Source organism: Leucopleurus acutus (assembly GCF_964270905.1).
Source record: "Leucopleurus acutus genome assembly, chromosome: 3".
NCBI classification, from domain to species: domain Eukaryota; kingdom Metazoa; phylum Chordata; class Mammalia; order Artiodactyla; family Delphinidae; genus Leucopleurus; species Leucopleurus acutus.
In genome coordinates, this window is record NC_139145.1 from 29,076,050 (window position 1) to 29,101,807 (window position 25,758).

General features: G+C 45.5%; 1 protein-coding gene across 1 annotated transcript in view; it reads left to right on the top strand.

Annotated features, from left to right (window-relative positions):
• STK10 (serine/threonine kinase 10) overlaps nt 1-25,758 on the top strand; it is a 119,912-nt gene that overhangs the window by 83,999 nt on the left and 10,155 nt on the right. Inside the window, exons 11-15 of the mRNA XM_082835677.1 lie at nt 3,575-3,698; nt 4,149-4,328; nt 19,681-19,773; nt 22,593-22,722; nt 24,641-24,765. Of these exons, the coding sequence (XP_082691803.1) occupies nt 3,575-3,698; nt 4,149-4,328; nt 19,681-19,773; nt 22,593-22,722; nt 24,641-24,765 (652 nt within the window). The remainder of the gene's footprint in view (nt 1-3,574; nt 3,699-4,148; nt 4,329-19,680; nt 19,774-22,592; nt 22,723-24,640; nt 24,766-25,758) is intronic.

Genomic DNA, 25,758 nt, shown 5'->3' on the forward strand with positions numbered 1-25,758 from the left:
ACAGCCCTCCTCAGGGAGACCCTATCTCGGCCGTTCTGTAAATTAGGAAACTGTTTCTTTTTTTTTTAAACCTTTTTTTTTAAGGTAGAGTTTATTAATTAATTAATTTATTTTTGCTGTGTTGGGTCCTCGTTTCTGTGCGAGGGCTTTCTCTAGTTGCGGCGAGCGGGGGCCACTCTTCATCACGGTGCATGGGCAGCTCACTATCGCGGCCTCTCTTGTTGCGGGGCACAGGCTCCAGACGCGCAGGCTCAGTAGTTGTGGCTCACGGGCCCAGCTGCTCCGCGGCATGTGGGATCCTCCCAGACCAGGGCTCGAACCCGTGTCCCCTGCATGAGCAGGCAGATTCTCAACCACTGCGCCACCAGGGAAGCCCTAGGAAACTGTTTCTTGGTGGGAACTTACCTGCCTCAGGTCATCCAGGTGAGAAGCTCTGTCTGTGTGAGGATTCTACCCGGCTTCCACTGGACCAGGAAGCTTGCTGGGGGGCTGCAAGGGGTGGGGGTGAGGGGCTTCACAGTTAGGGAGGGAGGCCTTGGACCCACGAATCTCCCTTGAGGCCAGGCCTTTGAAGGCTAAATTCATGATTGATTTGTAGGACATCTCTAACATATCAAACACTTTCGTATCTTTAAAAAGCACAGGGACTTCCCTGGTGGTCCAGTGTTTAAGACTCCACGCTCCCAATGCAGGGGGCCCGGGTTCAGTCCCTGGTCGGGGAACTAGATCCCACACGCGTGCCGCAGCTAAGACCCAGTGCAGCCGAAAATAAATAAATAACTATTAAAAAAAAAGGAAAAAGAAACAAGGCCTGATTTTCCTAGAGGGGTGGGATAGGGAGGGTGGGAGGGAGACGCAAGGGGGAGGGGATATGGGGATATATGTATACGTATAGCTGATTCACTTTGTTATACAGCAGAAACTAACACACCATTGTAAAGCAATTATACTCCAATAAAGATGTAAAAATAAATAAATAAATAAATAAATAAATAAAATAAAAAGGAGAAAAAAAAAAAGCACCGACATCCCAAAGCCAAACATAAGCAGTTTTGGATGGCTGGGGGCATTTCTGCCCTCTAGGAGCCAGGGGGATGAGAGGCAGACTTTTCGTTGGTGGAGTTTCCGCGTGCACGCATATGCGTGTACACACACACACGCACGCACGCACTCACGCACTGGTGTCCTCATCTGTGTGTGCTGGAGAGGCGTGAGGCTGGGGGAGGGGTGGGTGTGGTTGCTCTTGGACGATGACACCACCTTCTGTTTTAATGGTCACCTGGGAGGTGACCTGTACTCCTCACTCTTCAGACCCCAAGGGCTCCGTTTCCTTTCCATCACCTCCCCTCTGGGCAGTTCAGGTTCCTGGGGTTGAAATTCCAGACCCAGTACACCCCGTCTAGAAGCGATGCCTCTGGCCCTGGCACTGGGCCTCCACCTTCCTCCCAAGCAGAGGAGTAGGTGCCACTTAGGTTTGAAAGGTGAGATTTAGCCGCGGTGGAGAAGAGGTGCTCACGGTGAAAGAACAAGGCTTTGCTTGTTTACCTGCTGTGGTCTGAAGGTCCGCACGTCCTGTCAATGTGGCCAGGCTGCCAGGCTGCGAGCTCTGGTGGGCTCTGGCCCGCGTCCCTGGTCGTACCTGGATCCTAGCGTTTCCGGAGGATCGGGTGACACGTAGGCTTTTGAATGGTGTCACCGAATGGTTGCTCTCACAGATTGAGGCTGCTAGGTCAGAGTTCCTTCTGGTTTTGCCTAAAATTGCTGGTTCTTTCCTTCTTAAGCCTGTGTCTGCCTGCCTTTCCCTTGTGAGAACTCAGGTTGGTCAAGGAGGAGATGTCAGAACCTGGCTGCTTACCTTCTTCTCTGTTCATTTTTGGTCAGTTGTTCTCTGAGCCTTAGTCTCTCTTGTGTCAGGGTCTCCCTCTCTTCGTCAGCTCTCAGCAGTTACCTCCTGTCTCCTCTCTTCCCAAACGCAGAGGCTCCCAAGGAAGCTTTCTTCTGTGCCTCTAGAAAGCATTTCTGGCTTTTCCCAGAGACTGGGCAGCCTCTACCTCTTCTTCTCGTTGTCATTCGAGAAGTTACCACTTGGGGAGTGATTGCCATGTGCCAGACAGACACTACAGGTATCATCTCATGCAACCTTAAAGAACCTGAGAGGTAAAGATTATCTCCCCATTTTACAGATGCAGGAACAGAGCCTGCAAAGACTGAGCGACTGCCTAAGGGAAAGTGAGCTGAGCTAAGATTCAGATAAGGCCCCCCGACCCCTGAGAGCGTGCAGGCCTCTCCTCCTGCAGCTGTTCCACTCAGAGCTGTGAGGAAAGCCCCACAGCGGGGGCGGCCATGGTACAGGCTGCAGACGCTGGACTGGAATAGGACACGGGCTGCCAGGGAACCGCCCCCCCGTTCACAGTCAGGAGGCCCAAGTTCTTTCTGCATCATTTTAATTTCTTTTCTGATTCCATAAATGATACATATGAAGTTTTAATGGACTTGCCCAGAAAGAAACACAATTGGTGGGGTTTATCCCACCAGTATTTTTTCTGTGTACACGCATATACACAGTGACAATAGGTGTGTTACCAAATGAAGGTACACTGTGTGGTTGGGGTCAAATTTTTATTGTATTTACATTTTGAATAGGTACTATTGTGGTTCAAAACTCGACAAGAAAAAGAGGGTAAACAGCGAAAAACTTCCCTCTCTCACTTTTCTGCCAGCCATCCAGCTCCCCTCCTTGTGTTAATATTTTACAGTGTAATCCTTCCAGAAACACTCAGTGTTTAAATAGGAAAGTAAACACACACATGCACATGTGCACACACATATAGGGTCCTTTTTGTTTTTCACCCAGATGGTAGGTAGCATAAGAGACCCACACTCTTCAACACCTTGCTTTTTTCATTCAGGGATCCATCCCTATCTGTTCATAAAGAATTGCTGCATTTTTCATAGATTTTTTTTTTCCATGTAATTCAATATCTCCGAGAACTTGATTTTTTTAATGGTTGTATAAAATTACATCAGATGGACATATTTAATTAGACTATATTGATGGACATTTGTTTCTGATTTTGTACTATTATAAATAGCGCTGTTACGGATATCCTTATTCAATTTTGTTGTGCATCTATGCATATCTCTTTAGAATCAGTTTCCAGAAGTGGAAGCTACTATGTCAAAAGGCAGAGACTTATTGCATTGTCCTCCCCCTATATTCTTGCCTATTTAATGAAGATGTTATTTCTTTTTAATTTGTATTTCATATCCACCTAGCTAATTTAAAGATTTTGTCTTTTGTTTCATGTCTGTCCATGTTCTGTGCCGCTTTTTAAAATTAGAATATTCCTGTTTTCCTTATGGATTTGGAAGCACCCTTTGTATATTAAAATTATTAACGTTTTGCCTGTCATTAAATGTCCAATAAAGTCTGAGTTCTAAGTTCGCGTCATGCCTCTACCCCAGTCTTGTGTGACGCCTCTCCACGCCCCAGCCTTCAGTGTCCCTAGCTATGAGTTACATGATCACTGAGGGCAGTTTCTGACTGAAATGTCCACATCCTTCCACCCTTCAGGCGCCAGGAACTCCGAGAACTTCGGCTGCTCCAGAAAGAGGAGCATCGGAACCAGACCCAGCTGAGCAGCAAGCATGAGCTGCAGCTGGAGCAGATGCACAAACGTTTTGAACAAGAAATCAATGTGAGCGTGAGAAAAGATGGGTCCCCATAGGGCTTCTTGCTTCCATGTTTTCTTTAAGCAGAAGTTGCAGAGTGAGGATGATTGGGCATGGAGAATAATTCACGACAATTGCCCAATTCCTCTGTTTCCTGATCTCATTAGGCGTTGACTTATAAACACAGCATTGCATGAAGGTCACGATGCTCCTCTGAGTCACGCAGGAGGATCTCTAGAGGGGCCATAACCTTTACTGAGCCCCATGCAACAACCCTGCGAGGTAGATGGTCTGGTCTTCCTTTTGCACGTGAGCAAAAAGACTCAGAGAGGTTCAGTGACTTGTCCCAGGTCACACAGCAAAGAGGTGGTAGACCTGGGATTCAAACCCAGGTCTGAGCACGGGCTCTGGGCTTTCCCCATCTCCCTCCCAGGTATAAGGTGACTTTCCTGAATTTCCCTTTCTGCTCCTTCCAGGCCAAGAAGAAGTTCTTTGACACAGAGCTGGAGAACCTGGAGCGTCAGCAAAAGCAACAAGTGGAGAAGATGGAGCAAGACCATGCTGTGCGCCGCCGGGAGGAGGCCAAGCGGATCCGCCTGGAGCAGGAGAGGGACTACGCCAGGTTCCAGGAGCAGCTCAGGCTGATGAAGAAGGAGGTGAATACGTGTTGGGTGGAAGCAGGGGTGTCTAGGAGGATTAGGACCCTCCCAGTTGCAAGTAATCAAAACCCAACTCAACCTGGCCTCAGAAACAGAGGGAACTGGGGGGAGCTTGTATGCATGAAAAGCTCACATCCAGCTATGTCTGGGTCTACACCCTCCCGCTGTGCCAGTGGGAGCCCCTTCCCCATCATTTGGGCTCTGCTTTCCTCTGTGTGGATTTGGTTTCAGGCAGGCCCTCGCCATGCGGCCTCAGGCAGCTTCCTGTACATCCCCCCAGCTTAGCAGCCCTCGCTGAAAGAGAGCAGGAGGAAGGAAGGGATGGCAGTTCAGGGAAACTTGAGATGCTGTCTCCAGAGGGGCAGTGGGTGCTGGATGGGTCCTCCATGCCCTACTCTCTCTTCCCCCAGAACAGCAGCCCCCTAGTTTGGACCTATGTGCCTGTTCTCCCTCTTTTCCCATCCAGCTGGAAGGGGAAGTGGGAGGTGGCAAAGAGGTAGATGGTCCTGAGACAAGGGAAGGGTGGCGTATTTCTCAGCCTGCCCAGGGAAGGGCATCTGGGTCCCAGAGAGCAGCTCACACCTCCCCCTGTGGAGCCAGACACTGGGAAGCTGGGACAGACTTTCTTTCCTAAACTCTCAGGAGGAAGGAGGGGGACGAAGAGGGAGGAAGCCCTGGGGCAGGTATACCAATCAAGGCTGCTTCCCAATCTCCAGATGGGAGCAGCAGGTGAACAGCTTCCATGGTGCTCGGGGACCTCAGAACCCAGCTCCTAGACTTGACTGTGACGGACATGACATTTGGTGTATCCAAGGGCCCTCCGGTGGCTGCCTGTGGGAACCGGGGCCACGGGCTGGCTGAGCAGGGCCAGGGCTGGGATGAGACAACTTGTCTAGGGCACAGAATTTAAGGAGGTGCCAAAAAACTCCACAATCAACATAAATAATATTCTGATGCAGTGTTTTAAAATAAAAATTCATGTAAAATATTCATGATGAACAGAATATCAGCTATTTAAAACAGAGGCAGGGGACTTCCCTGGCGGTCCAGAGGTTAAGACTCCGTGCTTCCACTGCAGGGGGCGCGGGTTTGATCCCTGGTCGGGGAACTAAGATCGCACGTGCCGCGTGGCGCGGCCAAAAATAAATGAAATAGAATAAAATAAAATAGGCAGGATCCGACAGGGCTGGGGTTAGTGTGAGGCGATGAGGCTGAGCCCTGCAAGTATAGGACTTGACCCTGTCTGTATTTGAATTTTGTTCATAATTTTCTTTTGCATGAATTTTGAGTTTTTAAAATTGTATTTATCTTGATCACTGAGTTTTTTGGCATTCCCTTTTGTGCCTGAGGTGAGTGCCTTGGCTTACCCTGGTCCTGAACCTCCTGCTGAGAGATGGGCCAGTGGGCTGAGATGTGTGGAGGGGAGGAGGGAGAAGCTGATACTAAGCACATCCCCAGCTCCAATGCTGGGAGCACAGCCTTGGTTCCAAGTCTTGGCTGTGTGGCTCAAAGCGAACTGCTGGGCTTTGGACAAGCTACAGGCAGACCTTGTTTTAATGCACTTCGCAGATACTGTGTTTTCTTTTTTTTTTTTTACAAATTGAAGGTTTGTGGCAACCCTGCGTTGAGCAAGTCTTTCTGCACCATTTTTCCAGCAGCATTTGCTCCCTTCCTGTCTCTGTGTCACATTTTGGTAATGCTTGCATATTTCAAACTTTATCATTATGATTATATTTGTCATGGTGATCTGTAATCAGTGGTCTTTGATGTTACTTTTGCAAAAAGATTACAACTCGCTCAGATGATGATGAGCATTTTTTTAGCAATAAAATATTTTTTAAGTTGTATACAGTTGTTTTTTTAGACATAATGCTGATGCAAACTTAACAGACTACAGTATAGTGCAAAGATAATTTTTTCTATGCACTGGGAAACCAAGATATTCACGTGACTTGCTTTATTGAGATGTTTGCCTTATTGTGGTGGTCGGGAACCGAGCCAGCAATATTTTTTGAGTTCTTGCCTGAGTTCTGGCTGCCTTCTGTCACAGTGAGAGTTATTCAGCTACTGTTCTGTTGAATATCTACATGTGTGGCACTGTAGGAGGTGCCAGGGATACTGTAATGAACAAAATAGATAGGGTCCCTACACTCAAGGAGTTGTTAATTGCCAGGGAAACCAGAAAAAAAAAAAAGCACAACATCAAATAAAAAAACACTTGCCCATTGCATACATGCTGTGAGAGCCAATAGGTTGGTTAACTAGAGAAGTTACGGAGAGATCAGTATGTGACATTTAGGCTGAGACCAGAAGGATGTTTCTAGGAGGGTGGAACAGCATGTGCAAAGAACATTCCAGTAATAAGAACATGCCAGGAGGGTGGAACAGCATATGCAGAGGCCCTGAGGTGTGGGAAAGAGCTTGGAAAGAACTGAAAAAATGATAAGTGTGGTAGGAGCCTAGGAAGCGATTAGGAGATTTGGACGAGATGAAATCAGACAGGTAGAGAGGGGCCAAATCACGGAGGGAGGTGAGTCAGAGGCAGGAGTTTGCTGTTTGATTCGGTGCTGTTTACCGTGCATTCCTCTCAGATATTTTGAGCATTAAATGAGAAGCACCCAGTGTCTGCCCCAGAGCAGGTACCCCGCGGATTCCAGTTTCCTCTTGGCGCCTCACCCCATCACGTACGCGCGCCCTTTGTACGTGCGGGTGGGGGAAGGAGTTTTGGGGACTTTCAAAGTGGGAAAAAGAGGAGGTGCCTGGGACGGGGAGGTGTGAGGGGTCGCCACGGAGTTCCTCGCCCTTGGCCGGCACCGACCTTTAACAGAGGTGGACGTTCTTGTTGTTGGCAGCATTCTAGGAGGGTTTTCAAGCCTGTCAGTGAATTCTGAGGCAGTGCGTAGGATCTGGTACTTGGGCTTCTACTCAGATTCAGTTTTTAGGTTTTTCTTTTTCCCTGGGTGTTTTTCTTCAAAAAGTTTTCATGGAAAGAAAAAGCTTGACCTCTTTGCCCTTTTGGCTTCTGCCGTTTGCTAAGACTGTGACCCTGTCACTGTCCTCCCATGAGGCATTCTTGCCGCCAGGACTCCGGCTCGCTGACTGAACAGAGCCGCTGGCTTTAACCTGCTTCACGGTGGAGCCAGGCAAAGTGTAGGCGGCTTGTGCTTGCTTCCGGTTCCCAGAGCTAGCTGCAGGGGTTTTGTTACTTAATTAATCAGTATATATTTTTAGAGCTCCTACTGTTTGTCACCCCTGTATGAGGCAGTGATGAGCAAATCACACACAGCCCCTGTCCTCAGCTTTGCCATTGTTGTAAGAGGCTGTCAATAGGGAAAGAGTTGCATGTTACATGGTTATAAGAAGTTTGACAACATACTACGTTTTTATCAGAGGGAGTAAAGAGGGAAGGTGGCCTTTTCCACTTGTAAAGAGAGAAGCAAGTTCTTTTAGGATGGCATCATAGGGAAGTGGTTGTGTGGGCCTGGAGTCAGAGAAACCCGAGTTTGAATCCCGACTCTGAACTCGGGCAAGCTGCTGCAACTCACGGAGCCTCTGTCTCCTCTGTGAAAGCAGGTAATGACAGGATCACTCATGACGCTGTTCTGGATAGAGACTAAATGACAGAGCCAGGCGCCTGGCACCTGGTAAGCACTTACTGCATGCTGGCCCTTTTGGTTATTCTTACCATTATCATTATTATCAGTGTCCAAAGTAAGGTCTAGAGATTCTTGCTGGTGGGGGCCGGTGAAGGGCTTTGCGTCATGGTACCCCCCGCAGGTGTCCCACGATTCCATGTCCTGCCATTGCCTACTCCACAGTCCGAAGACCTTCGATCACAAAGGTCACCTGTGTGAGGGCCGCTGGCGAAGCCCAGCAGGGAGGCTTGGGTACGCCCTTGGATTGGTGGTTAGGATGCACCAGCAGGGGTGAAGGACGAAAGTGGGAATGAGTAGGACCCCCAGTTGAGCAGGCTCTGAACTACCCACAGATGCATTAGCCAGCCCAGTGCTGCATCAGAGAAATCCACACGTGGATGCTGGAGAAGAAGACCATACACAGACCCATGTGGACTTGACTTTAATTAGTTCAGAGCGAGGAAGGGTTCACCCTGTCCATCTCCCTATGATCCACTGAATGTGAGAAAGCTAGTCACGGTGTGATCTCAGGCATAGAAAACATACAAAAATAACAGAGGGTAAAACTTGAGATGCCTCATGGGACCTCTTTCATGGTTACAGCAATTGTTATGAAATATCATGCTAATGACCTTCCAGCATTTAGGGGGTATGCGTATAGGAAAAATCGTTACTCGTAAGCTAGTTGAATGGGGATGTGTTTATTCTTCGTTGTTGTTTCAAGTAATTAACTAAATCTAGTACTGTGTGTGTCTACATATAGAAATAGAATAAATGTATAATTGTGTTCTATGAGAATGGAATTGATGGTCTGGTCCTCAGTCCCCATACACACAGTACACTTAACATCCACGAGAAACTCAGAGGACAATTGTAACTTACTTCTTAGATCATCTAAATCTGAAGACAAATTCAATCAGTCTTGAAGGAAATCTTTCCAGAACTCTTTGTTTTCCTGCCTTCCTAGGCAAAACTCGTTAAACATAATTTAACTATTTCTTAAATAGTTTGGATCTCTATAACATCAGAGAGTTATATTCCTGGAAGGACCCTAGAAGTTTTAGTTAAAAGCCGGATCATTTTTTTCTGATGAGAAAATGGGAAACAAGTCCAGGGACTGTTCCAAAGATGTGCAGTTGGACCAGAAAGCAGGATTTCTGACATGTAGTAGAAAGCCTCTCTTTATAGACCTCAGCCAGAGTGGCGCTGGTCCATCCCTGTCCTCAGGGGTTACTTATGAGCAGGTCCAGGGGTCCCTTTGCTAAGTAGCTCCACGTGACTCTACTCTGAACGTTCTTTTGCTTTCTCCCTCCGTTGTCAGTGGTATAAGACCGTTCAGTGCCTTTAGCAGGAACCTCCAAACCCTTTTCTAAACTGCTGTTTCTCATCTTCTGGAAAACCACATCATCAAGCTTGAAAAGCACACTTCTAAGCTAGTGCATCCTTTTAGTTGTATGATGCCTTGAATGGGGCTGTCAGAGGCGTTTTGACGAACACCTGACTGGTGCTGAATTATGGTTATGTACCATATTATCCAAGCGAGCCCTTGGACATGGAAGGTGATGGGGCGCAAATGAGATTTTTGAGATATTTTATGAGGACTTCTAACACAGTGATTCTCAACCAGGGACTCTTTTGCTCACCAGGGGACATTTGGCAGTGTCTAGAAACATTTTTGCTGTCACAACTGGGGAGAGGGTGCTACGGCATCTAGTGGGTAGGGGCAGCGATGCTATTAACATCCTGCACGGTGCGTAGGACATCCCTCGCAACAAAGAATTACCTGCTTCCGAAGTCAGTAGGGCCAAGGTTGAGAAACCCGAATCCAAGGCCATTAAAGCTAAAGAACAAAGGGGCAGAATTCAGATTACAAACCTAAAACCATGAAAGAAAACACCCAAGAACCGGAAGAAGAGACAATAAAGAAGAGCTGGTAGGGTTTTGGGGTCAGATGACAGTGTATGTTTAACTTTAGGAGAGGCCGCCAAACTTTCCCAAGAGTCTGTATTATTTTACATCTCCAAGACAATGTGTGAGAGTTCCAGTTGCTTCCCATCCTCACCAGTACTTGGTATTATCAGTTTTATTTTTTGTTTTAGCCATTCTGATAGGAAGTGGTAGCTCATTGTGGCTTTATTTGCATTTCATTAATGACTAAAGTTGAGTATCTTTTCCTGTGCTTTTTTGCTATCTGTATATCTTTTTTGGTGAGGTACCTGTTTAAACCTATTACCCATTTATTTAACTGGGTGATTTGTTTTTCTATTACTGAATTGTGACAGTTATTTTTACATTCTGAATACGAGTACTTGGTCAGTTATATATTTTGCAAATGTTTGCTCCCCGTCTGTGGCTTGTCTTTTGATTCTCCTAACAGTGTCTTGCATAGAGCGGAAGCAGTTAATGTTGGTGAAGTCCAACTTATCATTTTTTCTTAGGGATCATGCTTTTAGCGGCTTATCTAAGAAATCTTTGCAGAACACAAGGTCATATGTTTTAGATGTTTTATAATTTTAGGTTTTATATTAAATGCATAATGTATGGATGAGTTTCACTATTATTATCATGATTGTTTTGCCTGTGGATGTCCTAGCACCTAGTTTTCTAGCACCATTGGTTGAAAAGACTGTGCTTTCTCCACTGACTTGCCTTTGCATCTTTGTGCAAAATCAATTGACCACACATTTATGTATCTATACCTGGACTCTCTGTGCTGTTCTGTTGATCTATCTTTTACCCGTTCTACAGTGTCTTGATAAATGCATTTTTACAGTAAGTCTTGAAATCAGGTAGTGTGAGTCCTCCAACTTTGTTCCTTTTTTGAAAATTGTTTTGGCTATTCTAGTTCCTTTGCCTCTCCATATACACCATAGAATCAGCTTGTTGATTTCTATAAAAATGTCTGCTGGGATTTTTGATTGAGATTGAGTTGAATCCATGGAGCAAGTTAGGGAGAAGGGAATCTGAACAATATTGAGCCTTCCTTTCCATGAACACAGTACATCTCTCCATTCATTTAGGTCTTCTTTGACATCTTTCCTTAGTGTTCTTTTTTAGTTTTCAGCATACAGATTCAGCATATATTTTGTGAGAATTATTCTTATTTCATATTTTTTTTGGTGCTGTTGTACAAGGTGCTATTTTTTAATGTCAATTTCTTTTTTTCTTCATTTGTGAGTATACCAGCATTTATTTTTAATTAATTAATTTTTAAACATCTTTATTAGAGTATAATTGCTTTACAATGTTGTTTTACTTTCTGCTGTACAACAAAGTGAATCAGCTGTATGTATACATATGTCCCCATATCCCTTCCCTCTTGTGCCTGCCTCCCACCGTCTGTATCCCACCCCTCTAGGTGGTCACAAAGCACCAAGCTGATGTCCCTGTGCGAGGCAGCTGCTTCCCACTACCTATCTGTTTTACATTTGGTTGTGTATATACGTCAGTGCTACTCTCTCACTTCATCCCAGCTTACCCTTCACCCTCCCTGTGTCCTCAAGTCCGTTCTCCACATCTGCATCTTTATTCCTGTCCTGCCCCTAGGTTCATCAGAACCACTTTTTTTTTTTTTTAGATTCCATATATATGTGTTAGCATATGGTATTTGTTTTTCTCTTTCTGACTTACCTCACTCTGTATGACAGACTCTAGGTCCATCCACCTCACTACAAATAACTCAGTTTCGTTTCTTTTTATGGCTGAGTAATATTCCATTGTATATATGGGCCGCATCTTCTTTATCCATTCATCTATCGATGGACACTTAGGTTGCTTCCATGTCCTGACTATTGTAAATAGTGCTGCAGTTGAACATTGTGGTGCATGACTCTTTTTGAATTATGGTTTTCTTGGTATATGCCCAGTAGTGGGATTGCTGGGTCATATGGTAGTTCTAGTTTTAGTTTTTTAAGGAACCTCCATACTGTTCTCCATAGTGGCTGTATCAGTTTACATTCCCACCAACGGTGCAAGAGGGTTCCCTTTTCTCCACACCCTCTCCAGCATTTATTGTTAGTAGATTTTTTTTTTGCGGTACGCGGGCCTCCTACCGTTGTGGCCTCTCCCGTTGCGGAGCACAGGCTCCGGACGCGCCGGCTTAGCGGCCATAGCTCACGGGCCCAGCCGCTCTGCGGCATGTGGGATCCTCCTGGACTCCCCTGCATCGGCAGGCGGACTGTCAACCACTGCGCCACCAGGGAAGCCCTGTTCTAGGTATTTTTTGATTTCCTCTTTGAATTCTTCAGTGATCTCTTGGCTATTTAGTAGCGTATTGTTTAGCCTCCATGTGTTTGTATTTTTTACAGTTTTTTTTCCTGTAATTGATATCTAGTCTCATAGTGTTGTGGTCAGAAAAGATACTTGATACAATTTCAATTTTCGTAAATTTAACCAAGGCTTGATTTGTGACCCAAGATATGATCTGGCCTGGTGAATGTTCCATGAGCACTTGAGAAGAAAGTGTATTCTGTTGTTTTTGGATAGAATGTCCTATAAATATCAGTTAAGTCCATCTTGTTTAATGTGTTATTTAAAGCTTGTTTTTCCTTATTTATTTTCATTTTGGATGATCTGTCCATTGGTTTAAGTGGAGTGTTAAAGTCCCCTACTATTATTGTGTTACTGTCTGTTTCCCCTTTTGTGGCTGTTAGCATTTGCCTTATGTATTGAGGTGCTCCTATGTTGGGTGCATAAATATTTACAATTGTTGTATCTTCTTCTTGGATTGATCCCTTGAACAGTATGTAGTGTCCTTCTTTGTCTCTTATAATAGTCTTTATTTTAAAGTCTATTTTGTCTGTTATGAGAATTGTTACTCCAGCTTTTTTTTAAAAATTTATTAATTAATTTATTTTTGGCTGTGTTGGGTCTTCGTTTCTGTGCGAGGGCTTTCTCTAGTTGCGTCAAGTGGGGGCCACTCTTCGTTGTGGTGAGCGGGCGTCTCACTATCGCGGCCTCTCTTGTCGTGGAGCACAGGCTCCAGACGCGCAGGCTCAGTAGTTGTGGCTCACGGGCCCAGTTGCTCTGCGGCATGTGGGATCTTCCCAGACCAGGGCTCGAACCCGTGTCCCCTGCATTGGCAGGCGGACTCTCAACCACTGCGCCACCAGGGAAGCCCCTCCAACTTTCTTTTGATATTCATTTGCATGGAATATCTTTTTCCATCCTCTCACTTTCAGTCTGTATGTGTCCCAAGGTCTGAAGTGGGTCTCTTGTAGACAGTGTATATATGGGTCTTGTTTTTGTATCCATTCAGCCAGTCTCTGTCTTTTGGTAGAAGCATTTAATCCATTTACATTTAAGGTAATTACCGATATGTATGTTCCTATTACCATTTTCTTAATTGTTTTGGATTTGTTTTTGTAGGTCTCTTCCTTCTCTTGTGTTTCCCCCTTAGAGAAGTTCCTTTAGCATTTGTTGTAAAGCTGGTTTGGTGGTGCTGAATTCTCTTTGCTTTTGCTTGTCTGTAAAGGTTTTAATTTCTCCATCGAATCAGAATGAGATCCTTGCCAGGTAGAGTAATCTTGTTTGTAGGTTTTCCCCTTTCATCACTTTAAATATGTTCTGCCACTCCCTTTTGGCTTGCAGAGTTTCTGCTGAAAGATCAGCTGTTAACCTTATGGGGATTCCCTTGTATGTTATTTGTTGCTTTTTCCTTGCTGCTTTTAATATGCTTTCTTTGTATTTAATTTTTGATAGTTTGATTAATATGTGTCTTGGTGTGTTTCTTGTTGGATTTATCCTGTATGGGACTCTCTGTGCTCCCTGGACTTGACTGACTATTTCCTTTCCCATGTTAGGGAAGTTTTCAACTATAATCTCTTCAAATATTTTCTCGGACACTTTCTTTTTCTCTTCTTCTTCTGGGACCCCACTAATTCGAATGTTGGTGCATTTAATGTTGTCCCAGAGGTCTCTGAGATTGTACTCAATTCTTTTCATTCTTTTTTCTTTCTTATGCTCTGCGGTAGTTATTTCCACTGTTTTATCTTCCAGGTCACTTATCCTTTCTTCTGCCTCAGTTATTCTGCTATTGATTCCTTCTAGAGAATTTTAAATTTCATTTATTGTGTTGTTCATCATTGTTTGATTGCTCTTTAGTTCTTCTAGGTCCTTGTCAAATGTTTCTTGCATTTTGTCTATTCTATTTCCAAGATTTTGGATCATCTTTACTATCATTATTCTGAATTCTTTTTCAGGTGGACTGCCTATTTCCTCTTCATTTGGTCTGGTGGGTTTTTACCTTGCTCCTTCATCTGCTGCATATTTCTCTGTCTTCTCATTTTGCTTAACCTGCTGTGTTTGGGGTCTCGTTTTCGCAGGCTGCAGTTTCATAGTTCCCATTGTCTTTGGTGTCTGCCCCCAGTGGGTAAGGTTGGTTCAGTGGCTTGTGTAGGCTTCCTGGTGGAGGGGACTGGTGCCTGTGTTCTGGTGGGTGGGGCTGGATCTTGTCTTTCTGGTGGGCAGAGCTGCAATTGGTGGTGTGTTTTGGGGTGTCTGTGAACTTAGTATGATTTTAGGCAGCCTCTCTGCTAATGGGTGGGCTTGTGTTCCTGTCTTGCTAGTTGTTTGGCATGGGCTGTCCAGCACTGGAGCTTGCTGGCCGTTGGGTGGAGCTGGGTCTTAGCATTGAGATGGAGATCTCTGGGAGAGCTCTTGTCAGTTGATATTACATGGGGCCAGGAGGTCTCTGATGTTCCAATGTCCTGAACTCGTCTCTCCCACCTCAGAGGCTCAGGCCTGACACCAGGCCAGTGCACCAAGACCCTGACAGCCACACGGCTCAGAAGAAAGGGGAGAAAACAAGAAAGAAAAAATAATTTTTTAAATAAAAAAGTAAAAATAAATAAAATAATTAAAATTAAAAAATAAAATAATCAAAATTTAAAAATTTAAAAGTACTAGAAGGGCTTCCCTGGTGGTGTAGTGGTTGAGAATCTGCCTGCCAATGCAGGGGACACGGGTTCGAGCCCTGGTCTGGGAAGATCCCACATGCCGCGGAGCAACTAGGCCCGTGAGCCACAACTACTGAGCCTGTGCATCTGGAGCCTGTGCTCCGCAGCAAGAGAGGCCGCGACAGTGAGAGGCCCGCGCACTGCGATGAAGAGTGGCCCCCGCTCGCCGCAACTAGAGAAAGCCCACGCACAGACACGAAGACCCAACACAGCCAAAAATAAATAAATAAAATTTTTTTAAAAAGTACTAGAAAAAAGAAAAGAAAGAGAGCAACCAAACCAATAAACAAATCCAGCAATGATAACAAGCGCTAAAATGTATACTAAGATAAACATAGAAATCCGAAACAAGTCAGTTGCAGACAGGAAACCCCCAGTCTCCAGTTGCTCCCAAAGTCCACTGCCTCAGTTTTGGGATGATTCGTTGTCTATTCAGGTATTCCAGAGATGCAGAGTACCTCAAGTTGATTGTGGGGATTTAATCCGCTGCTGCTGAGGCTGCTGGGAGAGATTTCCCTTTCTCTTCTTTGTTTGCACAGCTCCTGGGGTTCAGCTTTGGGTTTGGCCCCGCCTCTGCGTGTGAGTTGCCCTCAGGCTTCTGTTCCCGCCCAGACAGGATGGGGTTAAAGCAACGGCTGATTAGGGTACTCTGGCTCACTCATGCCGGTGGGGTGGGGGAGGAGGAAGGGGTACAGTAGTTATAATTGGAATGCGGGGCGAGCCTTTGGCGGCAGAGGCTGGCGTGGTGTTGCAACAGCCTGAGGCGTGCCGTTCCCCGGATCACAGGACCCTGGCAGTGGCGGGCTGCACAAGCTTGCGGGGGGTGGGGGGTGGGCGGTGGGCATGTGGATAGTGACCTGTGCTTGCACACAGGATTCTTGGTGGCTGCAGCAGCAGCCTTAGCATTTCACACCTGTCTCTGGTGTCCAAGCTGATAGTTGCGGCTCGCACCCGTCTCTGGAGCTCCTTTAGGCATTGCTCTGCCTTCTGTGGGCAGACGGGGAAGGAATCCCCTCTCCTCGTGCACCCCGAAACAATGGTCTTTTGCCTCTTAGGCAGGTCCAGAGTTTTTCCTGGACTCCGTCCCGGCTAGCTGTGGTGCACTATACCCCCTTCAGGCTGTGTTCATGCAGCCAACCCCAGTCCTCTTCCTGGGACCAGACCACCGAAGCCTGAGCCTCAGCTCCCAGCCCCCACCTGCCCCAGTGGGTGAGCAGACAAGCCTCTCAGGCTGGTGAGTGCTGGTCGGCACTGATCCTCTGTGCGGGAATCTCTCCACTTTGCCCTCTGCATCCGTTGCTGTGCTCTCCTCCGTGGCTCCAAAGCTTACCCCCCACCCCCACCCCACCCTGTCTCCACCCGTGAAGAGGCTTCCTAGTGTGTGGAAACTTTTCCTCCTTCACAGCTCCCTCCCAGAGGTGCAGGTCCTGTCCCTATTCTTTTGTCTCTATTTTTTCTTTTTACTTTTGCCCTACCCAGGTGTGTAGGGATTTTCTTGCCTTTTGGGAAGTCTGAGGTCTTCTGCCAGCCTTTAGTAGGTGTTCTGTAGGGGTTGTTCCACACGTAGATGTATTTTTGATGTGTTTGTGGAGAGGAAGGTGATCTCCATGTCTTACTCCTCTGCCATCTTGAAGGTCCCCCTTAATGTCAATTTCTAATGTCAGTGCTAGAGTATAGAAAATAGTGGTATATTGATCTTGTATACTGACCTCACTAAACTCACTTACCAGTTCTAGTACTTTTAAAAATATAGATTTCTTGGGATTTTCTACATAGACAATAATGTCTGCGAACAGAGTTTTATTTCTTCCTATATGCTTTTTGTTTCTTTTTCTTGCTTTATGATGCTGGCAAGGACCTCTAGTGGGATGTTGAATAGGAATAGTAGAGTGGACATCCTTGCCTTGTTTCCAGTCTTAAGGGGGAAAACATTTAGTATTTCATAGTTAAGTATGATGTTAGCATTAGGGTTTTTTGTAGATGCCCTCTCAGATTAAGGAAGTTCCCTTCTATTCCTAGTTTGCTAATAGATTTTGTCATGAATGGATGTTGCATTTCGTCAGATGTTTTTCCTATATCAATTGATGTGATCATATAGTTTTTCTTCTTTAGTCTATTGATATTGTGAATTACATGGCTTTGTTTTCAAATATTGAATGAGCTTTACATTCCTGGGATAAAGCCCACTTGGTCATTATGTAGTTTACTTTTTATATATTACTAGATTGAATTTGCTAATATATATTTTTTTGAGTATAATTGCTTTGCAATGGTGTGTTAGTTTCTGCTTTATAACAAAGTGAATCAGTTATACATATACATATGTTCCCATACCTCTTCCCTCTTGTGTCTCTCTCCCTCCCACCCTCCCTATTCCACCCCTCCAGGTGGTCACAAAGCACCAAGCTGATCTCTCTGTGCTATGCGGCTGTTTCCCACTAGCTACACACCTTACGTTTGGTAGTGTATATAAGTCCATGCCTCTCTCTCGCTTTGTCACAGCTTACCCTTCCCCCTCCCCATATCCTCAAGTCCATTCTCTAGTAGGTCTGTGTCTTTATTCCTGTCTTACCCCTAAGTTCTTCATGACATTTTTTCCCCTTAAATTCCATATATATGTGTTAGCATACGGCATTTGTCTTTCTCTTTCTGACTTACTTCACTCTGTATGACAGACTCTCTAGGTCTATCCAACTCATTACAAATAGCTCAATTTCGTTTCTTTTTATGGCTGAGTAATATTCCATTGTACATATGTGCCACATCTTCTTTATCCATTCATCCGATGATGGACACTTAGGTTGTTTCCATCTCCGGGCTATTGTAAATAGAGCTGCAATGAACATTTTGGTACATGACTCTTTTTGAATTATGGTTTTCTCAGGGTATATGCCCAGTAGTGGGATTGCTGCGTCATATGGTAGTTTTATTTGTAGTTTTTTAAGGAACCTTCATACTGTTCTTCATAGTGGCTGTACCAATTCACATTCCCACCAGCAGGAATTTGCTAATATTTTGATGAGGACTTTTGAGTCTATTTATGAAAAGGATTTGGTCAGTGGTTTTAATGTCACTCTGGTTTTAGTTATCTGTTTCTTCTTGAATGAGCTTTGGTAGTTTCTTTCAAGGAATTTGTCTATTTCACCTAAGTGGCTGAATTTACTGACATAAAGCTGTTCATAGGATTCCTTTAGTATCCTTTCTAATGACTGTAGGATCTGTAGTCATGTCTCTTTCACCCTTCATACTGGTAATTTGTGTTGTAGTATCCTCTTCCTCTCCCTCCTCCTTTTTCTTCTCCACTTCTTCCATCTTCTCTGTCAATCTGACTAAAGGTTTATTAATTTTATTGACTTCTGCCTGATTCTTTAGCCAGAAACACAATGTTTCTTACAGTTTTAGCCACTGCATCACTGTCTAGGACAGGGGCAAAGCCAGGAGAGCAAAAGGAAAAAAAAAAATTCCCAGGAAACTCACCCCTGGTACCAGCCCCTTCTATAAGTTTTGACTCCCTTTCATAGCCACCTGATTTTGTTTACTTTTCAGAGTCCTCAGTTAGTTGCTTTTTGTATTTTATCCAGAGTTTTTCACTGTAATCAGCAGGAATGAGAGGCTGCATTGGCGTACCTCACCATGCCGGAAGTAGAACTCTCCTGGAATGCTCTTTTTTGATCATGGACAGTATGGAACAATCCTTCACTACCTGCTCCTAAGAGCCCTGTCAGTGAGTGCATGTTTTGGGGTGTCAGGTAACTGTGAAGGTATGGGTTACTCAGAGAAAACTGAGGAACTGTAGCTTCCTTATAGTGAACTGTCATGAATCTCTTCTTCTTCTGTTATAAAAAACAGAAAGCCAGTTCCAGCTGGCCTGAGAATACTATTAGTTCACCATCTGCCCACCTGGCATCTTTTGGAGTCTCAAAGACATCAAACCAAGAACTCCCGTCTCTGACCAGGAGGGCAGAAGTGTCACCAGGCATCCTTCATCCCTTAACATTGCTTCCATGCATTGATTCTGTCTCAGGCAGACCCCCTCCAGGGTGGTCCACCATGGCCTACATCCTCCCAGCTCAGCAACCCCAAAGGACAGAGAGCGGCTTCCCCCAATAATTCCAGCACCCATCCTGAAGCTCTCACTAGCCCAGCGAAGATCACACGCTCATCTCTGAACCAATCCCAGATGCCAAGGCATGGAGTATGCTGATTGACAGCTTGGATCATATGCCCAGCCTAGAGTCAGATGGGGCTGGGGGCATCAGCCATACCTGAACCTCAGAGACTGAGCAGGGGCTACCTAATGCATGCATTCTCACCCCCAAGGAGTTAAAAACGTCTTAGATATTATAATGGTCTAACAGATTGACAGTATATCTGTGGGATTAAAATTTCATGGTGTTGGTTCATTAGGGGAAAAAATGTCTAAAAGGGCTTCTGAGGGGGCAACAATTTAAAAAGAGGTTGAGAAACACTGTCCTAAAAGAAACTGAGGTGCTGTCATCAGAAGAAGGGGGATGGATACCAAACAGCGAAAACAGCATCTGTCTGCTCTGAAGGAGTCTGGAAACTGGAGCCAGCAGCAGACGGGTGGCCAGTAGGTGTCATCTGTCAGCGGAGTGGAGAGCAGAGTCGGGGCTAGTGCCTAGAAAGCTGAGCCTCCTCTTCAGTCTCCCTGGCCCAGGAGTTCTGGGATTGAAGGCTTATTCAATATGAAGTGTGGAGGTACGCTGACCTAGCCATTCTCTGCTGTCTCTGGTGCAGGTGAAGAATGAGGTGGAGAAGCTCCCCAGGCAGCAGCGGAAGGAGAGCATGAAGCAGAAGATGGAGGAGCATGCGCAGAAGAAGCAGCTTCTCGTGAGTCCTTGCCCCTCAGTTGGGGAGTAAGAGGGGATGGGGAGTCTCAGGTTTGAGTCCCTGAATGGTGACCAGAGCTCTTCTCTGTCTGTGCCCATGCCCTGCCCTTTGAATACTCACCTATCTCTGATTCTGAATAAATCAGACCATCCGGATTAATCCTCCCCGTTATCATCTCCCCCATGCAGCCTTCCTTGATTGCCCTTGCTCCAGCTGGAAGTGAGCTCTCCCATCTCTAGGAGATACCACAGACCTTTACATCCACCTCTCCCAGAGCCTTTAGCGCTTCCTGCCTTGTTTTAGAGCTGTTTGTACATCACATCTCCTTGACCAACCCAGCACATTCCTCTGCCCGCTTGGCATCTTTTGGGGTCTCAAAGACACCAAACCCAGATCTCCCAGACCTGGTCCTGTTCTCGTGTTCTGAGGGGACACCGTCCTCCACTGTGACGTCAGGCCAGAAGCCTTGTCATTCCTGACACCCCTTCTCCCTGCAATCCTTCATCACCTCTTGAAGCTTGGGTTTTGTTTTTTTATTATCTCCAAACTCCCTCTGGATCCATCAACTTGTCAACATCTCTGTGACTCCCTAGCCATTCTTGTCTTTTGCCTGGACTACTGCAGTAGCCTCCCAGCTAGTTTCCCTCCAGTTCTTGCAGTTCTTTCTCTCATACCAGTTGTTGTGATCAATACGGATTCCGGATCTGATCATGGCACCCTTCCCCAACAGCCCTGGGCCTTTAAAACCTTCAGTGGCTCCCACTTTGTCCATAAGATCAGATCAGCCTTCTCACATGCTTTCAAGGCCCTATAGGTCTCGTTCTTGTCAGCCTCTCCCAGCTACACTCAGTCCCCTCTGCCCCAGCGTCGGTAGCCTTTTCACTTCATGTTCTCATTTTGTCCCACTTCCTCTGCCCCCAAATGCAAAGAAAATTAGAGTCTACAATTACAGTTGTTTTGTGTGTTCTCTGGTTTAGCATTCATGGCTTACCAGGATAGGTGCTGTTTGTTTTCCCCCTTACAGAGGAAGAAACTAAGGCTCAGAGAGGTGACACTGCACAGTTAACAGTGGGGTCCAAGGCCTCAAGCTGAGTCTGACTCCAGGACACCATCATACTTTCCTCCAACCTGTCCCTTGACAGGTTGATTAGAAAAAGAATGCAGGGCTAGGGAGGGTGGGGAGACAGGCCCTAGTCCCCACAGAGGGAGAGAAGACTGGCCCTTTAAGGAGGCCACTCTGGAAGTTGCATCAAGAGCTTCAAAAACGTACACATCCTTTGGCCTAGATTTTCTGCTTCTGGGACTAATCTTGAAGATGAATCATCACAGAGGTTCAAGGACATTTAGCTACCAGAATGTGAAGAGCAGCAGTATCTAAAATAAAGAAAACCTATAAACAGCCTATTATATATGGGGTAGATAAGTTGGGTATAGCTAGCTATACCATGAAATATTTTCAGCCATTACAACTTCTTTTTGATAGGAGATTACATCATGACATGGAAAGGTCTTTTTAATAATTTTTAAAAGTTGTGGTAAAATAGACATAACATAAAATTTGGTATCTCACCCATTTTTAAGTGTGCAGTTCAGTGATATTAAGTACATTCACATCATGGTGAGTACCATCACCATGATCCATCTCCAGAACCCTTCATCTTGCAAAACAGAAACTCTGTACCCATTAAGCAGTAATTCCCCATGACACCCTGCCTCCAGTTCCTGGCAACCACCATCCTACTTTCTGTCTCTGCAAATTTGACCTCATATAAGTGGAATCATACAGTATTTGTCCTTTTGTGTCTGGTTTATTTCACTTACCTTGTCCTCAAGATTCATTCGTGTTGTAGCATATATAAGAATTTCCCTCCTTTTAAAGGCTGAATAATATTTCATTGTATGTATATACCACATTGTGTTTATGCATTCATCTGTTTATAGACACTTGAGTTGTTTCCAATCCCTTGGCTGTTGTGAAAAATGCTGCCATGAATAAGGGTGTACAAATATTTCTTCAAGTCTTTTAAAATAATCTTTGTGAAACAACAGATGTAAATACATTTATATAGATACACCAAAACCAGTTGCTAGCATTAAGTGATAAGATTAGTGCAAATTTTTAGTTTCTTAACATGTTTCCTAAAATTTTTATTAAAAATTTTTTTTTAAATTTATTATTTTTTTATTGAAGCATAGTTGATTTACAGTGTGTTAGTTTCAGGTGTACAGTGCAGTGATTTAGTGATATCTATCTATCTACAGATAGATAGATAGATAGATATTCTTTTTCAGATTCTTTTCCCTTATAGGTTTTTTTGTTTGTTTGGTTTTGGTTTTTTTTTGGCTGTGCCCCATGCACAGCTTGCGGGATCTTAGTTCCCTGACCACGGATCGAACCTGGGCCCTCAGCAGTGAAAGCTCCAAGTCCTAACCGCTGGACCACCAGGGAATTCCCCCTTATAGGTTATTACAAAATATTGAGTATAGTTCCCTGTGCTATACAGTAGGTCCTTGTTGGTTATCTATTTCACATATAGTAGCTAAAATTTTTTAATTTAAATTTCAGTTCTTTACTCTTTATTAAGGAAAGTTTAAAACATAGGCAGAAAGGGGTATAACAGTATAATGAATCCCCATATACCCATCACCTGACCTCAGTAATTATTAATTCCTGCCCACTCACTGCCCCACTCTACTGTATTATTTTGAATCAAATCCCAGACATCGTATTATGTCACCTGTTAATATCTCAATATGTATCTCTAAAAAAAAATAACCACAATATCATGAACACGTCTAAAATTTTAAATACTTAATAGGACCGGGACTTCCTCGCCAAGCAGAAGGAGGACCTGGAGTTGGCGATGAAGAAGATCACGGCCGACAACAGGCGGGAGATCTGCGGCAAGGAGCGCGAGTGCCTCACTAGGAAGCAGGAGCTCCTTCGAGGTGGGTGCCCGAGAGCGGGGCGCGCATGTGGGCCCAGACTCTCCATGAATGTACATGCCAGCCCCGGGCAAGGAAGAACTGCTAGGTCTTCTCCACCCTAAGACCAAACATCAGCCTTTATGGTGAAACATGAGGAAAATCCCCACTGAAGTCAGGACTGAGGCAGAGATACCAGTTAGCAACAACACTATCTGACACTATTGTGGATGTCGAGGAAAGGAAAAAAAAAAAAAAGGAAGCAATGTAGAGTGGGTGGAAATTGCACGTGAGTGAGCTGGGTTAACGGGGTCGGGGGGCAGTACTGAGAGCCGCTCCCAGCAGCCAGCACGCAGTGAGCGACTCCTCTGCCTAGCCACGTGCCTTCATCTTACACCTTAGTCACCCTGCCATCCTATCCGTAACCCTGCACGGCAGGCCCTACTGTCCTCCCCATTTTTATAGATGAGGAAGTTGATGTTTGGAGAGTGACTCTTCTTTGGCCTGGGTTGCACAGTTAATGAGTGGTAGAGTGGGCCCTGGATGCAGACCTTATCTTGAAGCCAAGCTCTTAACTACCCCTGTGTGGTGGTGCTTTGGCAGGTTTGCATGCTGGTGAGTCCCTTCCAGCATTAGACTGTCCGGGGACAACAGTGTGAGCCACCACCCAGAGGGAGGAGAGCAGGGGAGACCCTGGGGAAGAAGGGGATCAGAAAGGGGGCTTATGTATCTGATGATGTCACTCAGCTGAGGAAGCTCTGGGGTAGAGAGCTCTGGAGGGTGCAGGGCTTGGGGTCTGTATATAGCCCCCAGGCTATCTAATTTATGGCTAGCAGATGTTGGGTACAATTTTATGGGGTATGCAAAGCAAGCAGGCTCCAAATGGCTGGAAGTCTGTTGTTTGAACTGCATTTAAAACAACTGGATGGGTGAAAATTAGAGTTTGGTGCCTGTGGGCTTGGGAGCTAATGGTCCCTGTCCGTTGTAAAGCTGTAAACATAGGACTAATATACGAGTGCTGTCTCTGGCTCATCATTATAACAGGGGCCACAGCCAGGACTCTGATGGCCAGGGCAGTTAAAACAGTATAAACCACTCAGTACTTGATGTGGGCCAAGAAAAATGGGGTCCTTGGTATTCCGACATTCTGAATAGAGCCACGGATGTTTCAGAAAAGCCCTTGTTTCCTTTTCTTATCATGTGATGGCCTGTAAGAACCATCCTACCTGTGGGACTGGGGTTCTGATTTTGGTTTAGAAGCCAGATCACTGTTTTGATGTTCTGTGGATAGATGCTGGCTTTCATGGAACAGGAGTGCAGTGAAATAAACAACTTCGCAGTAGGCTGAGCATGACCAGCTGTATCTTGCAGGGCGTGAGGTTCTCCATCTGACACCAGCTCCCTGCCCTGTCCTGAGACTTCCAGTGATAAAATGCCAGATAACTGTTTCAATAATGCATATATGGGACATGAAGGGTCTCACCTACTTTTCAAAGGAGGAAATAGTGACAAGAGGCTGTCTTCTTCATGGGGTTTCCACGTGAGCCCTTCCTATTTGCCCATTAGGAAAGCAGAGGTGCAATGTAGATTGAACATAAAAGTATCTTCCAAGGACATTTTCCCTCCGTGGTGTGGTTGTGCCCATTTGGCAGAGATGGAAGGTGAGGCCTGGAGAGGATTTTGTGTTCATCTCAAATCCCAGTGATGCAGCTGGGTTTTAGCCTCTGGTTTCTCTGGCTCCTGACTCCAAACACTTCCTGCTCTACCATGCTGCTGGGTGCTGTCATCCCTGGAAGTTTCTAGGAGTTGGCTCAGCCCACATAGTCTAAGGACGTGGCACAGTTATCAGCCAGTGTGAGGAGACCTGGCTCGGGGCAGTGGAGGGGAGGGCCTGGTGGGGCTCTGGCCATCTGCACCTCACCGGGTGACATGTCCTCCACAGACCGGGAGGCGGCGCTGTGGGAGATGGAGGAGCATCACCTGCAGGAGAGGCACCAGCTGGTGAAGCAGCAGCTCAAAGACCAGTACTTCCTCCAGCGGCACGAGCTGGTGCGCAAGCATGAGAAGGTGAGGCTCCTAGTCAGCTTGGGTTCGGGGGCTGCCACTGGGAGACCTGGGAGGGCCGCGAGGCTGCCCCTCAGCGGGGCATCACTTGCTCCTGAGAGCAGCCAAGTCGGCCACAGTGAGGCTCGAGAGCTTCTTGAGCGATGTCCTGCCTCAGATCCAGGGGCTAGGAATTGGGGAAACTGGCAGGGAAGCAGATGGCCCAAGCAGCTCCCTCGCTGACCCTGACACCTGATGTACGTGTCTCTCACTTTTTCCCTTTTTTTGTCCTGCCTTTCTTTCCATTTTCATTTTATATCTCTTTCCCATGCATTCCCTCAGAATACTTTTTTAATTGAAGTATAGTTAGTTGCTTTACAATGTTGTGCTAATTTCTGCAGTACAGCAAAGTGACTGTTATGTGCGTACATACATTCTTTTTAAAATATTCTTTTCCATTACGGTTTATCCCAGGAGATTGGACACAGTTCCCTGTGCTGTACAGTAGGACCTTGATGTTTATCCATTCTAAACGTAATAGTTTGTATCTACTAATCCCAAACCCCCAGTTCATCCCTCTCCCTCCCCACCTGGCCTTGGCAACCACAAGTCTATCCTCTATGTCTGTGAGCCTGTTTCTGTTTTGTAGATGGGTTCATTTGTGCCATATTTTAGATTCCACATATAAGTGGTATCATTTGTCTTTACCTAGTGAGGTATTTGTCTTTCTGACTTACTTTACTTCGTATGACCATCTGTAGTTGCATCCATGTTGCTGCAAATGGCATTATTTTCTTTTTTATGGCTGAGTAGTATTCCACCGTGTGGATGTACCACATCATCTTTATCCATTCATCCGTTTATAGACATTTAGGTTGTGTCCATGTCTTGGCTATTGGGAATAGTGCTGCTATGATCATAGGGGTGCATGTATCTGTTTGAATTATAGTTTTCTCTGGGTATATGCCCAGGAGTGGGATTGCTGGATCATATGGTAACTCTATTTTTAGTTTTCTG